The sequence below is a fragment of the Festucalex cinctus genome, chromosome 14 (genome assembly GCF_051991245.1).
Source record: "Festucalex cinctus isolate MCC-2025b chromosome 14, RoL_Fcin_1.0, whole genome shotgun sequence".
In the NCBI taxonomy this organism is placed as follows: domain Eukaryota; kingdom Metazoa; phylum Chordata; class Actinopteri; order Syngnathiformes; family Syngnathidae; genus Festucalex; species Festucalex cinctus.
Window position 1 is genome coordinate 4,404,821 of NC_135424.1, and position 15,340 is coordinate 4,420,160.

General features: G+C 39.2%; 1 protein-coding gene across 1 annotated transcript; it reads right to left on the minus strand.

Moving 5' to 3' along the window:
- Window positions 1-1,599: 1,599 nt before the first annotated feature.
- LOC144001187 (uncharacterized) lies at window positions 1,600-12,947 on the minus strand. Its single transcript, XM_077495289.1, has 7 exons — window positions 12,518-12,947; window positions 11,900-12,023; window positions 10,217-10,774; window positions 5,607-5,737; window positions 4,453-4,615; window positions 3,125-3,188; window positions 1,600-2,063 (listed from the first exon to the last, which is right to left on the minus strand). Exons 3-7 carry the CDS (start codon window positions 10,674-10,676, stop codon window positions 1,949-1,951), a joined length of 933 nt encoding a protein of 310 aa, XP_077351415.1. The 5' UTR covers window positions 10,677-10,774; window positions 11,900-12,023; window positions 12,518-12,947; the 3' UTR covers window positions 1,600-1,948.
- Window positions 12,948-15,340: the final 2,393 nt, after the last annotated feature.

Here is a 15,340-nt window from a genome sequence, read left to right on the forward strand (position 1 = left end):
CATTATTATCAAAATAAACATAAAATTATTACATAATATAATAATCATAAATATCATATTTTATATAATTATCATGTTTATAAAAATGATAAACGTGACACAACTCAAATCTGATCAACTTAAATAAAATATTATTTCCCCACTCGCGCTCACACACTGCCATATACGCGCACACGCAAAAATACATTTTAACAACCGCATGAAATGTGTCTCCCTGAAAGGCACTTTATAAATCCAAGTTAGCGTGGACACATTTATGAGGCCATCCAGCATTATGCAGTGCTCTAAATGCGGACTCTTTCACTTTCAGCCGGCCTCTTGACAGGCCAAATTTGTGTGTGCGCAACACTACATTTAAAACCCCACGGATGTAAGACTAATAATGACATTTTACCATTAAAAATATATTAATGATATATTAATGATTACAGAAACATAACATACATTGGTTTAGGTAATTACCAATAATGTTCATTTTAGGGCACGTGTAACATAAAATCTTATAGCGGGTGTTAAGAATGTGATATTAATGTACACTGCAAAATTTCTAAAGCACATATGTGATCTAATGACATGTAAAAGTCTTTATTTACATGCTTTTCATTTGCCTTAACTAACTAATGTTAATGGTGTTTGTGAGATTATAATTTGACATGACTGGTTACATGTAGTCTGACGGGAATGGTTCAAACCAGGTCATAAATATTTGAAGCATACTGCACTACATACAGTATACTGGTACTGTAGGTTTTAAGGCAGCATGGCTTTCACAGTCCAACAGCGCCCTCTGCTGGAAGACAATCAAGAATCCTTATTGTAACACAGATCATTCTGTAAGTTTCCTTTCATACATACATGTACACGTCTATTCAATACATGTTTCGTAAAGTGTCGAATTAATCTGTAATATTCTTTGAATATTATTCTGACAAAAAAATAAAAAATAAAATCAAATGACATTTAATATGAATAGTGCGTGACGAAACCTTGCTAACCAATAATAAACTTTCCATTAGGACAATTTGCAGAAACCACATTCACATTTAAAGGGCACTTAAACAAAGCAGTTTTTTTTTTTTTTTTTTTTGTTTTTTTTTAAAACAACTATAAATCAGTGTTGGCGTTTTCTTTTTTATTTAGTAACCTTTCCAAAATTATAATGACTATAATTGTAGTCACAATAATTTGCTTATTATTCAATTACATGGAGGCAATTTAGAGTACGTGGACTTTTTTTTTTTTTTTTTTTTTTTTTACAAGATTTTGTCATTGAAATTCATAATAAAGTAGCACAAAAATAAAATAAAATAACATTAAATTAAATCCATATCTAATAATATTTACTAATAAATATTTGCTAAATAAATGTAGGGTTAAATAATGATTTAAAAATAAGTAGATGCATATTACAGCTATATTATAATCCATCCATCCATTTTCTGAACCGCTTGCTCCTCACAAGGGTCACGGGGTGCTGGAGCCTATCCCAGCTGGCGATAGGCAGTAGGCGGGGTACACCCTGGACTGGTTGCCAGCCAATCGCAGGGCACACAGAGACGAACAACAAGTGTAATAATGCATGTTCAATGAAAATGAAAGACAAATAAAATAAAAAAATAGATAAAAATAAATAAATAGAAATATTAATACTGTACTGTACAGAACGCTTGGAATGGATATGAATACTGTACTAGAAAATAACTAATGATAAATAAAAAATAAAGTAGATAAAAACACATTAATTAAATTAAAATCCATTTGCAAAAGCTTACCTAAAAAAAAAATATATAATAATACCATTATCCCTACACACACTGTACATAGAGTACATTTTAATTACCCTATGAAATACAGTTTGACATCCTTGGGGCCCTTGAAAGGTGCTTCATAAATCTCAGTTATTATCACTTATCTAATTATTATTAAATATAATTCCCATCTCACGGTATTAAAAAGTCATCACCTTCTTAAAGAGGTCTGCCCGCAGTCTGTTGGCTTGTGACACTGCTCTCTTCTCCTCCTCCTGCTTCTTCCTTTCCACCTCCGGCAGCTTGTTGTACATCCTGCACGCACGCACACATGCGATTAGGGAATACTGCTGCACGGGGAGTTATCTGGCAAGCGGGTCTTATGCGCAAGACTCCCTTTTCATTCCTTTACATGCCGCTGGCAGCGTGTTAGCAGATCCTGGCAGTCAGATAGTGTCACCTTTGAAAAAGTTACAATGGCTCGCCAGCATCTGATTGGAGGGGAGTGGAGTGTGGGGAGGGGTGGAGTGTGTTGGGGGGTTTTGGCGGGGGGACATTGCAGATAAGCAACATAAAAAGGAGCAGATAAGGCTCATGGAGGACTGTTCATATCTTCTGTCAAGATGTCCACAGATGTGTGTGTGTGTGTGTGTGCGTGTGTGTGGCCAGTTGTGGATATGTGAGATATGAACAATATTAATTTAACTTAAACCAGATGAAGCAATTTCTGGAGAAATTGCATGTTGTCATGACTGGGTCATGCAAGTGTTATGTTTGGGTCATGACGGTGTGGTCAAGTGTCTGTTTTTGAACTGATGTAACCAGCAACTAGTTTCAACTGGTAAGACGCTATGTGATGTCAGAAGCTATGTGATGTCAGGGATCTTTAATCTCTTTAACTGGTCAACAGCCAATCAGATAATTCCATGTCAGTCCTGTTGCATGTCTAGCCACAACCAATCAGATCGATTCGCTGGCTATATAATCCTGACCGAGAAGTGTGTGTTTTTGTCAGATTATTTTTCCTCTGTTCCTCTGTGCAACTCCACAGCCCAAGTTAGCTTAGCGTCCCCTGATTCTTGATACCTTCTTGTTGTTTCTCATCGAGTCAAGTTTGTTCCGTGCCTCTCTATGTTATGTGAATAAAGAGTTAAAATCTTATTTGTGTCTGAGTTTTTGGGATCCAACCCCAGAACATAACAAATGTGAATGCTGTAATGCTGAATGAAAGAAAAAAACAACAGAAACTTGGAATGATATTGAATGAGGTGGAAGGTTGTTGACAGATATGGAATGATGTGGAATGGTATTGAATGACTGGGATGTTACTGAATGGTATTAAACGCTTGAGTTTGTTTTTGGGATGTCAAACTCACCTTCTGGATCTCTGCTGCATTTCTCTGCCTGATATCGACCTCTCTTTCGGCTTGAAAAGGTTATCTAAAACGCACACACGCGCAAACACAGATGAACAGTGTGGTAAATTATAAATATGAATACTGGATGTAATTAAAAGGGAGATAAGAGAGAATTCTTTTGTAGAAAAATGCAAACTTTTACAAGAAAGTTGGATTTTATATTACATCTTATGTTATTATTATATAATCTGTTCAAAACAAAAAAAAATTAAAAAGGAAAAACATTTCTCGAAGAAGTTAATACATATTTAAATACATTTTTAAATTGAACTTTGCTCCAAAATCATTACAAAAAAAAAACATTTTGTCGCTCAAGAAAAGAAAAATGCATTTATTCATTAAAAGTCCAAATTTTACGAGAAAGATGGATTTGATTGTATTATATCATAAAAAATTGACATTTACTTGATTAATTCAAGACACTGAAGCTCCCACTGTGTGAACAAAATAAAACACAAATCTTCCCAAACGATAATAATAATCTTGAAATAAGGAAAATTTTTACTTTATCTCCCAGATTTTTTTTTTTTTTACCCTCTCCTAATATAGTCTGTAATATAAAAAGTCTACACACCCCTGTTTGAATACCGGGATTTTGTGATATTAATACAAAAAAATAAAATAAAATGAGACCAAAAATAAATAATAATAAATACTGTAATATTTTCTTAAATTTTATATATATATATATATATATATATATATATATTTTTTTTTTTTTGAGGACACGTAAAAATAAACAACTATCATGCGGTTTCACAAGTGTCCACACCCACTTGTAACTGGAGATAGATAAGTTCAGAATGAACCAATCACACTTCAAACTCATGCGTAATTGGAGTTTCTTCACTATTTAAAGTGCCTTCGACAATCTATCTATCTATCTATCTAGTCAGTCAACGTATGGTTAAATCCCCCAAATGCTCACACATTGGCGCTCATTAGGCGTACCTAATGAAGTGTCCAGTTAGCATGCATAGAGCTGCACTGCTCCAAACCTGCCAGCAGAGAGCAAAGTTGGCCAAATGCCAGTTGAGGAAGCCCATACTTGTATAATAAACTACCACTATAAGTCTCCAAACTCATTGAGGTTTGAAGTAGAAATGAACTAGTCCACATATTTAACCGCAATAAATTCCCCTCCACTGGGTCTTAACTGCCTTCTTATAGAGTTTTCACAAGAGGTCCCAACCCCCAAAGTGTGTTATCAGTGTGTAGCAAGTGTAAAAAGTGTGTAATAAAAGGACAAATGAATGCGGGCCTGGACGTCCCGGGTCAGCGCTCACCGCTAAGCGGATCCGGCGTGGTGCACCTCCTCCTTCGCACGCCTCCGTCTTGCACCGTGCCGGCGCTCCTCCTCCTCCTCCTCCTCCTCCTTTTCTGCTCCATCCTCCTCACTCGACCCTGAGATCGGCTGATGAAGTCTGGCCTGAAGAGCTCCAGAGCCTCCTGGGACGGGGAAAACATCCACAGTGAGCCGCTTGCTTATTGGTGGGAAGAAGTTCAGCAGCTCTTTGACACTAATCCTGCAAGAAGATGGAGTAAGAACAAAAAAAATCTTGGCTGAGTTCAACCTGCACGGAACATAATCTATTCCTTAACCTTGATAAAACCTCTCCCCGGTCTTGTAATAGTGAGGAAGTGTTAACGTTATGCTCCGCTTTAGCAGGGATGAGAGCATCGGGAGGGAATCGCAAGCCTCAAGGAAACTGCCTGGACTCACACAGAAGAACATCCAAGGGTGATGAAAGAGGGAAAACGAGTTGAAAATTACAAATCATGACAAATTATAATAACATCATAATAATATAGGAGGATTATTATTGTAATAATGTCACAGTGCTTAATTGACAACTAATTGTTAATCAAATTAATCGATAATTATTTTTGAATATTGAAAATTGAATATTTGTTTTGAGATAGTGTTTAACTTACATTGTCCAGTAAATACTCTCCGATTTCTATTGTCATCATCATGTAAGCAGACTGATTACATTGTATAGAAACAAAATGAGATTTTTTTTTTTGCCTGTAATTCATATCTTTATTGTCGTAAGTGTTAAAGAAACCCCACCAAAAAGTTATTTTACTCATTACTGTACATCGAATTTGAATTCATCAGTTATCAAAACTTTTATTCAGCTAATACTGGAAACGGCGTCCGTCTCGTGACATTCATATTGGTCGGGCCCCTGTATTGTGTCTGAATTATACTGCCCCCAGCTGGCCAAGGTGTGCATACCAGAGGGAGCAGCACAATGTCCACTACGTTGAATAAATAAATAAATAAATAAATAAATACTTTTTTCCCCAGGCTGGAACGGATTCATGCCCTTTCCATTAATTTCAATAGCAAAAGATGATTTGAGATGAGAGTGTTTTGGTTATATAACAAATAATTAATCTTGTATTGTACTTCCAAGATACCAAAACATCCTACTTTGAGACTGAGGCACTCGGGTGAGGCTTCTGGAGTGTTTGTCTTCAGGTAGAAACGACAATAATCCATCTCGCCTCCTTTGGGTGGCTTTGCAGGACGTTTCTGAGGTTCATCTGTCCTGTCTTTGATTGCTGAGATGAGGAGGGAGGGGGGGGGGGGGGGGGGGGGGGGGAGGGGGGGGGGTTAGGCAAATGACATTATTTCAATATGGTAAGATGACATCAGAACATGAACGCTCACAAATATTTTCCTCACGATGTCGAGAGCTTGATGATGCATTTAAATCAGAAGAATTAGAAGAACAACAACTAGAAGAAGAAGAAGAAGAAGAAGAAGAAGAAGAAGAAGAAGAAGAAGAAGAAGAAGAAGAAGAAGAAGAAGAAGAAGAAGAAGAAGAACAACAACAACAACAACAATTAGAAGAAGAAGGAGAAGAAGAAGGAGAAGAAGAAGAAGGACAACAACAACAACAACAATTAGAAGAAGAAGAAGAACAACAACAATTAGAAGAAGAAGAAGAAGAAGAACAACAATTAGAGGAAGAAGAAGAAGAAGAACAACAACAACAACAACAACAATTAGAAGAAGAAGGAGAAGAAGAAGGAGAAGAAGAAGAAGGACAACAACAACAACAATTAGAAGAAGAAGAACAACAACAATTAGAAGAAGAAGAAGAAGAAGGAGGAGGAGAAGAAGAACAACAACAACAACGACAATTAGAAGAAGAAGAAGAAGAAGAAGAAGGAGGAGAAGAAGAACAACAACAACAACAACGACAATTAGAAGAAGAAGAAGAAGAAGAAGGAGGAGAAGAAGAAGAAGAACAACAACAACGACAATTAGAAGAAGAAGAACAACAACAACAATTAGAAGAAGAAGAAGAAGAAGAAGAAGAAGAAGAAGAAGAAGAAGAAGAAGAAGGAGTAAAAGACGACACTTCGGAATGACCAGCAGCAGCAGCTCATAAAATGAAAAAGAGCCGTCGGCAACCCGAGTGTGGCCGATGAATAATGCAGAAGATGACAGTGCATCTATCCTGCTCCTGTAATCTCCGTTCGTCCTGCTTTTATGGAACATCTCCGCTGAATTCACATCCAGCACCGAGACGCCGAAGGCGGCCACGTTGTTTCCTGAGTGGTTTTTCAGCTGTGACATCCACACAAAGTCCTGCTGCAAAATGTGTGGGGGCGCATTCGGACGTGTCAATGCGAGAGAAGAGCCGCTATAAATAATGCCGCAGATAATGGCTTGCTGCCATGAACGGTCGCAGTCGTGGACATCTCGTGTTCGCGCAGCCTTGCGTCGCACGGGAATATTCTGACGTTTCCTTCCTTGTAAAGTGAAAGCAGAGATTTGTTTCTCAAACATGTTTGAAGGTAATTGCTGGAAACTTAGTTTTGAATTGTGATGATACAGCGTTAAGATGTTTTTCACTAATTCAGTTTATCATCATTTTTTTTTTGGGGGGGCGTGGCTAAAATTGGTACAATATGCACTTTGTTGTCCGGTATGAACTGCCCCACCTCCACTAAAAGCGAGGCCTCCTCGGTGAGAAAAAAAAAAAAAAAAAAAAAAAGCATCATCCCTATTGATCGTCTGCTGGCAAGGCTGCTTTAGAGCGCCTCGTTGTCTGCTATGAGTGTGCGCATGTCAAACAGACGAAGATGGAAAATCAGTTAGGGAGAATATATATTTTTTTTAAGCTGATTTGACAACCAGCGTGTGGGCTGGTGCTTCTGACTGGGGTGGCCACTTTAGAGTGCCTCGTTGTCAGCCGTAAGTGTGCACACGTCATGATAAGACAGACAGAAGCACGGATAGGATAGGGTGGCTGTTTCAGAGCGCCTCAACTGCGAGTGAGTTAAAAAAAAAAAAAAAAGCAAAAATCTGATGTGACTGCCAGAATATAAGAACGGTTTCTGGCTGGAGCAGCCACTTTTGAGCGCCTCGTTGTTGGCCACGAGTGCACGCACGTCACAAAGAGAATGAAGACGGTTGAAGTAAAAAAAAAAATAAAAAAAAATCAAAGTCTGATGGGGCAGCCAGCATGTGGGCAGGAGCTTCCAGCTGGCTTGGCAGCGTTAGAGTGCCTCGTTGTGACCCAATGTGATACAGTACAGTACTGTACATTCCAGCCTGGTGGAATGTGAAAATTCAGCCCCCTAAATCAGCTTCCACTCAGCAACACGACAAAATTCCTAAAGGACCCACGCCCCAAAAGACGTATTTTGATTTGAAGCAGCCATTTTAGGGTCATTGTGGCCATTTCCAGGGATCCCTCAACGACAGGGACATTTTCATTTGATGCTGAATTGCATTTCCGCACAGAAAACAAGCGCTTGTCGCAAGGTATTCAAGCCACTCTTACATTATACAACAGAGGAAACACTTTACAGGGGTAAGAAGCACGAGGAGAATACATAAATGCGTTTTATTTTTGTCTTAAAGCGGATTTTGCGCGTGAACCTTGTGGGATTTATCTGGAAGATGGTGAATGTGAAGCAGGATGAATGTGGTGCATGTTTGAAAGAGAGAGACAGATGAGAGGAATAAATCAAAATGTGAAAGGCGGAGTGGGGGGGAAATCGGGAAGAATTTCCTCCTCTTTTATGGCCGCATCCAAACGACACTTTGGAAATGTGATCTTAATCTACAAGAGTTGGTGAAATAGACGCAAATCCAGATGTGGCTGCGTTACATTTTCACGTGAGGACGCGGCGATGAATTTCAAACCAGGTCAGGCAAAGCAATGGAAACGACCGCGGCCGCGCCGGGCGCTGGAAACTTTCTCATCTACATTCCGCCGCCGCTTGTTTGCAGGGTTCGCCGCGCCGAATGGCAATAACCTGACGGCGGGCCTCAGCCGTAGTGTTAACCAGACGTGCACGTTACCAGTTCTAAAAAGTCACCATTTTAAAACTGACAAAACTCAGCGATATTTGTTTGCTTGTTTGTTTGTTTTTAGGCAAAGTGAGCTCCACGACTTTGCCCCTTGTTGAAAAAGTCCGTTTTTTTTTTAGTTTTTTTTTAATCAATTAGCTTTACCAATTTATAAATAATAGTAATAGTCTAACTACCGTATTTTTCGGATTATAAGTCGCAGTTTTTTTCATAGTTTGGCCGGGGGTGTGACTTATACTCTGGTGCGACTTATGTGTGAAAATTAACACATTATTATATCATTTCACGTGTTATTTTCACACTAAACCGCAAGAGGGCGCTCTAGGCCTGTGTTGATAAGTTCAACACTGCCGGTAGAAGAGCATCGTCTACCTTCGAGTTGGGGGAGTTGTTTAAAAGTGACACCGAGGATGAAGATCTCATTGGATTTAGTGATTTGGAGTGACACTGATAGTTTTGAACTTGCTAGCATGTTCTTTATGCTAGAGTTATATGAATAACTTGTAGTGATGGGAACATAATTCACCCACGGAACGTTGGGACCAAGGGAGAGTTCCGGTTGGGAAGGTTTCCTTAAGCATTTGCCTGTATTTGGTTACCTTAACTGTAACCCTTAGCCATAAAGTCCAAAATCCAACCAGGTGGAATCTTGAAATCCCAGAATCCATCTTCGATTACAGGCTTGTTTATTTTCGTGTGGGTTTTTTGTTGGATAACTACACATTACTAGTACTAGTACTACATTTGTTGACAACTAATGTGCCACTAATCCGACTCGAGACACTCTAAAATGTTTCTGGTTAACAATACATCTTCACTGGTAGGACTAGTAGTGAACAGATGTCAACTTGTGCACAGTTTTGCCACAGTAGTAAACCAGAATAGTTTTATTGCTAGTATGCCAAAGTTGTCCTAATACAGGGAGTCCTTCAGTTACGAACAAGTTCCGTTCCTACGCTGACGATGAAACCCGAATTTCCGCGGAAGTCGGATTTCATCATTCAACTCAAAATTTACATCAAAATACTTTGCATAAAAAAACCAAACAAAACGAAAATACATTAAAATAGGGCGGAACAGTGGATGAATGGTAAGCACGTCCGCCTCCCAGTAGGCTACTCAGGACGCAAGATCGAGTCGAGTCGAGGCTTTGGCCTGTGTGGGTCTTCTCCGGGTACTCCGGTCTCCTCCCACATTCCAAAGACGTGCATTGCAGGTTAACTGGGCGCTCTGAATTGACCCGAGGTTTGTTCGTGAGTGAGGATGGTTGTTTGTCTCTGTGTGCCCTGCGATTGGCTGGCAACCAGTTCAAGGTGTACCCCGCCTACTGCCTGAAGCTGGCTAGGATAGGCTCCAGCACCCCCGCGACCCTTGTGAGGAGTAAGCGGTTAAGAAAATGGATAGATGGACACATTAAAATAACAAAATAAGATGCTGTTCTAAAAAAAAAAAAAAAAAGAGAGAGAGTAAAAAAAGCTAAAGATACTACCGGTGCACAAACACAGACAAGCGCTAGCACGAGCTATAAGCAGAAACACTTGGAACAAAATGGCGGACGAGGCGCGGCCATTGTGAAATCGAAATGTCGAGTGCTTAACTCGAGGACTCCCTGTGTTGAATCCCTAAATGTAATTTAGGCGACTTGATTGGCTTGACTGTTCCAACTTGCAACACAGTAACTTGCTAGAACTTTCAGAATCGAGACTCACATGCTGCTCCTCGCCGTTGACCCCAACTCTTGCCATTGTCGTGCTGCTCGCCTCCCAGCACGGCCGCCCTGGGGCCTCCGGAACCTTCTTTTGTGACAGGTGAGCAGAGCCGAACATACACCGTGGACTTAAACCAAGCGTTTTGCACCACTCCTCTCCTGTCCGGCGCCGCCAGGGAGGCTGAAAATATCTTGTCCAGTAACACAACGGAGCTAGTGCACCTCGGCAGCACCTCTTGGCGAACGCAGGTCCGGTAGGAAGGCGTCGGGGACGTCGGAATGATTGAGCCATCTATCACCGCGAGCGGCTCGCTATCCCCCGCCGCAGTCTGAACCGTCCTATTCCCCGCACCGCTCAGCGCCAATCCATCAGCTGCTGAGTGGGCTTGTCTGCCCTCATTAGGCCTCATGATTGCAGAATCCCATTGGCACACATCCTGCCGGCCGTTGCAGACTCTCATGGCCTGAGTGATTCCAGCTTTGGAAGAGACTGTAGCGTTCTGGACTGCCCTGGATCCGCAGCAGAATCCTTGTACAAGCGATGATTTTGATTAATAACCTATAGAAAGTAATGGACATTAATCAGTTGTAGGGTCAAACTCTTGTTATCATGAGTTCTTTATGAAATAATGTTTTTAAGAACTTAGCAGTTGCTGTGCAGAAAGTACAGTGGAACCTTGATTTAATGGACTGAATTGGATGAATTGGTCCGTTACAGCCAGTAGGCTACAGTAAAAAAATTATTAATTTGTACTTTTTCGTAGCCTAAAATTGAAAACCGCACAAAATGTGTGCCTGTGTCGTTTTGGTATCACATTGTTTTTATCTTTTTATTTCTTTGCCTAGCGTTCATATTATGTTACTACGGAGCCCCAAAGGTGACATGGTAGAAAAGAAAAACAACTTTGCGTTCCCACACAAAAAAAATTTGCGTTCTCTCGCAATCTTTGCGAGATAACGCAAAGTGTTTTTTTTTTTTCTACCATGTCACCTTAGGCGCTCCGTAGTATGTTGCTGTGTAAATGTCTTTTCTTACCTATATTTCAACTGTTTATAAAAGCCCATCCAGGGACGAATTAGCGAATTAGCTTTGGCTATTAGCACCGCATCAGACTGCTGTGCTACAGTCTGTCTATGTTGCTGTAACTGTCACTATCAAATACGTCAATAAATAGTAAATATATTAAAAAAAAAACAACAACCTTGAAACTATTTGCAAAATGTTTACATTTGTCCAAACATATCTTGTTGGTGCTTGGGGGCAGGTCAGGATAATGGCTAATAATTAGCCACGATGTTAGCGCTTCCTTTTTCACCTATGTTACAATGAAATTACATAGAGAACTCTTTACAAAAAAAACACCACTAAAAAAAATGTGTTCTGTACCAATGTTCAGAAGAACATGAACAAAAAAAGAAGGAAAAAAAATGTAGATACATATATAGGTTGATTAGACGCTCCTTTTGAGCTGCGTGCTAATGATGATGTGAAGCTAATGTCCACGATTTCCATTTGCTTGAAGGGACAGTTGCCCCTGCCAACATGGCCGCCACATTAGCGTTCCAACCGACAAGAAAGAGCAGCACAAGCCGAAAACTGTTAATTTTTGCCTTTTTAATTGTTATCACTGTGCAAAAAAAATATCATGAATAGTAAAAACAATAAATTATGTTCTCACCTCACCTTTAGAAGCTAACGTTTTGGTTTATCTTTCAATCATCACTTATTGCTGCTGTAGCCATTTTGTTCTGAGCAGCCAGGACAGGGACAATTACCGGTTATTTTCTTCATTGCCATCGCTTCTACTCTTTAAAACAAACAAACAAACAAACAAAAAAAAAGACATGGAAAGAGGAAAAATGATTGAAAATACGCCACCCATATCTCATCAGATTTAAGAGGCAGCATCATCGTCCTGCACTCTTTGCTTGTTGATCTCCTCCCCGTTGCCATGTCAACGTGGTTTGAAATAAAAACGTGTCCTAATATGACAGCTGCAAGAAAAAAAAAAAAGAACACACTCGACTCTTCCTCCAGCTGTGAGAAGTCAAACCTTACACCGCGCATTTGATTTATTTCAGTGTGAGATGTTTTTGACAACACTCGGATGCCGCACTTTTTCTTCTGCGCTTGAAGGGTGTCTCATAATCTTCCTCTTTTGAATCTTAAAACGTACTTTATTTTTTAACGTTAGCAGTACTCATATCTGCTGGCTCTCCAAAATTCAAAGGGTACTTCTTGTTTTGTTAATCAGTGGTGGACGACGTAGACCATACATTTGTGTAAATAAAGGTACAGTACCTTTATAGGGAAGCGTAGTAGAGAACACAACGGTCTATAACTTCCCAGGTCACGTGACCTTGCCGTTAATGATGCGGGGAGCTGTTTACTTCACTGATGTGAGCTGTCGATGGGCTTCCAGCTGTCGAAATCCCACCTTGTTTCTTCGATCCCTGCTGGGAGTACACGACATGAGAGAACGCGGCGGGCCTCCAGAGCGAAAACAATCACACTCAGCAGTTCATCGCATGTGAAAAATAGCACTTCATTATCACGTTCTCCACTTCATGCTTTTATCCCAGCCCGCAGCAGCCTTGATCCGTCCTTCCTTCTGGCAAGCAGACTTGACGTAAGATCAGCTCGACTTGCAGCACCCGGTGACTCTCCGGCATGTGCTTCTTCGCCTCGCACATTCCTGATTAATGCCAAACGCCGGACAATGGCCGACGGGATTTTAAGGTCAATTGTAGCACAGAACCGTCAGGCAGAGGATGGAGATGATCTGTTTTGTTTTTCAGCATTGCTGCCATTTTAGTTGATACAAAACTCAAATTTTTTTTAATATTACAAAAATATTTTTTTTCTGCCTTGTGAATCATAAAATAAATTCAATTTAAAAAAAAAAAAAAGACTAAATTGCAAAGGGCAAAATCAACATAAATCAATCACAATAAAATAAAAGTAACCCATCTTTTAGATAACCAAATTTCAAGAAAGTAAAATAAGAGACATTTAAATTAAAAATACTGAAATCAAAATAAAATAACAAGAAACTAAAAAATAAAACGACAACAAAATAAGTTGAAAATATTACCATTAAATAAAATAATACAAAATTAAACCAAAATTCAACAACCAAGTCACAATTTAATAATACATTTAAATCTAATACAGCACAATTACAATAAAATAAAATCATGATTATTTCAAATAATCATATTTTAATTAATAATTCATCAAAAAAGAAAAAGAAAAGAAAGACAAACAATCAAATAAAAGAAAGTCAAAAATACAAACAAAAAATTAAGGTATTCGAAATAGATTTAAAACAACAAAATGACCGTAAAACTACGTAATGCCAAATTAAAAATGATTACACTAACATAATCAATTATAATAATAATAAAAAAAAAAGAAATATCGAGTGACATCACCTTAAATGCATGTTCTGCTACCGTGGCGCCAACTTACCTTTTTACGTGTCGAGATGCCAGCCATTGTCCATTTCTTCAGAAACGATCCTTCATTGGGCCAGTCAAGATAACAGAATGAATGATATCGGTCATCAGACGGTATCTGGCTCTCTGTTGAAAGTGGGGGGAGAAAAAAAAAAGACAAAAGCTTGTCTCTTTGTGGATGTGAAACGCGACTCGTGAAATGTGATCCGCCAAGAAATCCACTAATGGACGTACCGCAGCGAATCTTAATAAATCCTTGACCCAAATTTGAGGGCGAGCTAGATGCAATTTTTTCTGTCGATACTTGAAGAGTTAAGACCTGTTGAAAGGCTCCAGCAGCAGCAGCAGCAGCACTAGCAGGCTCACGTAGCACAGCGGGTGACGAACTCTCAGGTTGCCGCAATGGCAAAAGAGCTTCCGATTGCACGCTTGAATATTAATGAGCTACCTAGGGAATAGATAATAGCACCCTATGATGCAAACAACCACGGTATAAAGAATGTAAAGAATAAAATAATTGTTTGCCACATTGCTTTCCCCTTCAATTCAATGGACACTGAGCTGCTCCTCATGGTGTGTGCAGCTTGGCCACCTGGGGGCAGTATAATACAACCACAGGCACACATGAAGAAGACTTTCACAACAAAACGTTTAGACTGCGCTTTACGCTAGACTTGCGCCGGGCACGAAAATATGGCTCTTAGTGTTTAAATATAACTTTGTCACATCGAGCCTTTGTTGGCCTTTTCATTCCAGTGTTGTGCTGCTGGAATGCGGCGCCACTTGACAAACCATCTGTGGATGGATTGATGATCCCCGGCCAACAAATAATGAGCGTCGGCGGGGGAGAAAACTGGAATGGACACAATGTTGTGGCTCGCTTTCCCTCTGGCAAAATATTGATTAGGGCCACTGTGTCACTCTGCCACTGGAATGATCATTAGCACAATAGATACAGTTAGCGTCAAGTTACACTACATTGTGCTGCTATGGAACCCAAAAAAAAAAAAAAGTTCAGGAATGCAGCAGCAGACACATTTGGAGGAAAAAAATAGTGTTTACTCATAAACTCAAACTCATTGTCAGAGTACCTGACACCTCTAGATTTAGTTAAGGTTTTTTTTTTTTAATGCTAAAATATTGATGGCTAGCTAGGAAGCTAGCTAAGTAGCGAGTTAGCTAATCTATCAAATAGATAGATAGATAGATAGATAGATAGATAGATAGATAGATAGATAGATAGAAAGAAACTTATCAGAGTACCTGACACGTCTAGATTTAGTTAAGGTGAGTTTTTTTTAAATTGCTAAAATATTGATGACTAGCTAGGTAGCTAGATAGATAGCGAGTTAGCTAATCTATCAGATAGATAGATAGATAGATAGATAGATAGATAGATAGATAGATAGATAGATAGATAGATAGATAGATAGATAGATAGATAGATAGATAGATAGATAGATAGAAACTCATTGTCAAAGTACCTGACACGTCTAGATTTAGTTAAGGTGAGTTTTTTGTTAAATTGCTAAAATATTGATGACTAGCTAGGTAGCTAGCTAGATAGCGAGTTAGCTAATCTATCAGATAGATAGATAGATAGATAGATAGATAGATAGATAGATAGATAGATAGATAGATAGGATGGGACAAAGTTAATCAAGAT

What these genes read in the sequence shown, in the direction of transcription:
- LOC144001187 (XM_077495289.1), bottom strand. Translation starts at nt 10,676, where the DNA reads ATGAGAGTCTGCAACGGCCGGCAGGATGTGTGCCAATGGGATTCTGCA. An exon ending in TCAACGGCGAGGAGCAGCAT is followed by an intron (nt 5,738 to 10,216) that starts GTGAGTCTCGAT and finishes TCCTCATCTCAG; the next exon opens with CAATCAAAGACAGGACAGAT. An exon ending in CACGCCGGATCCGCTTAGCG is followed by an intron (nt 3,189 to 4,452) that starts GTGAGCGCTGAC and finishes TGTGCGTTTTAG; the next exon opens with ATAACCTTTTCAAGCCGAAA.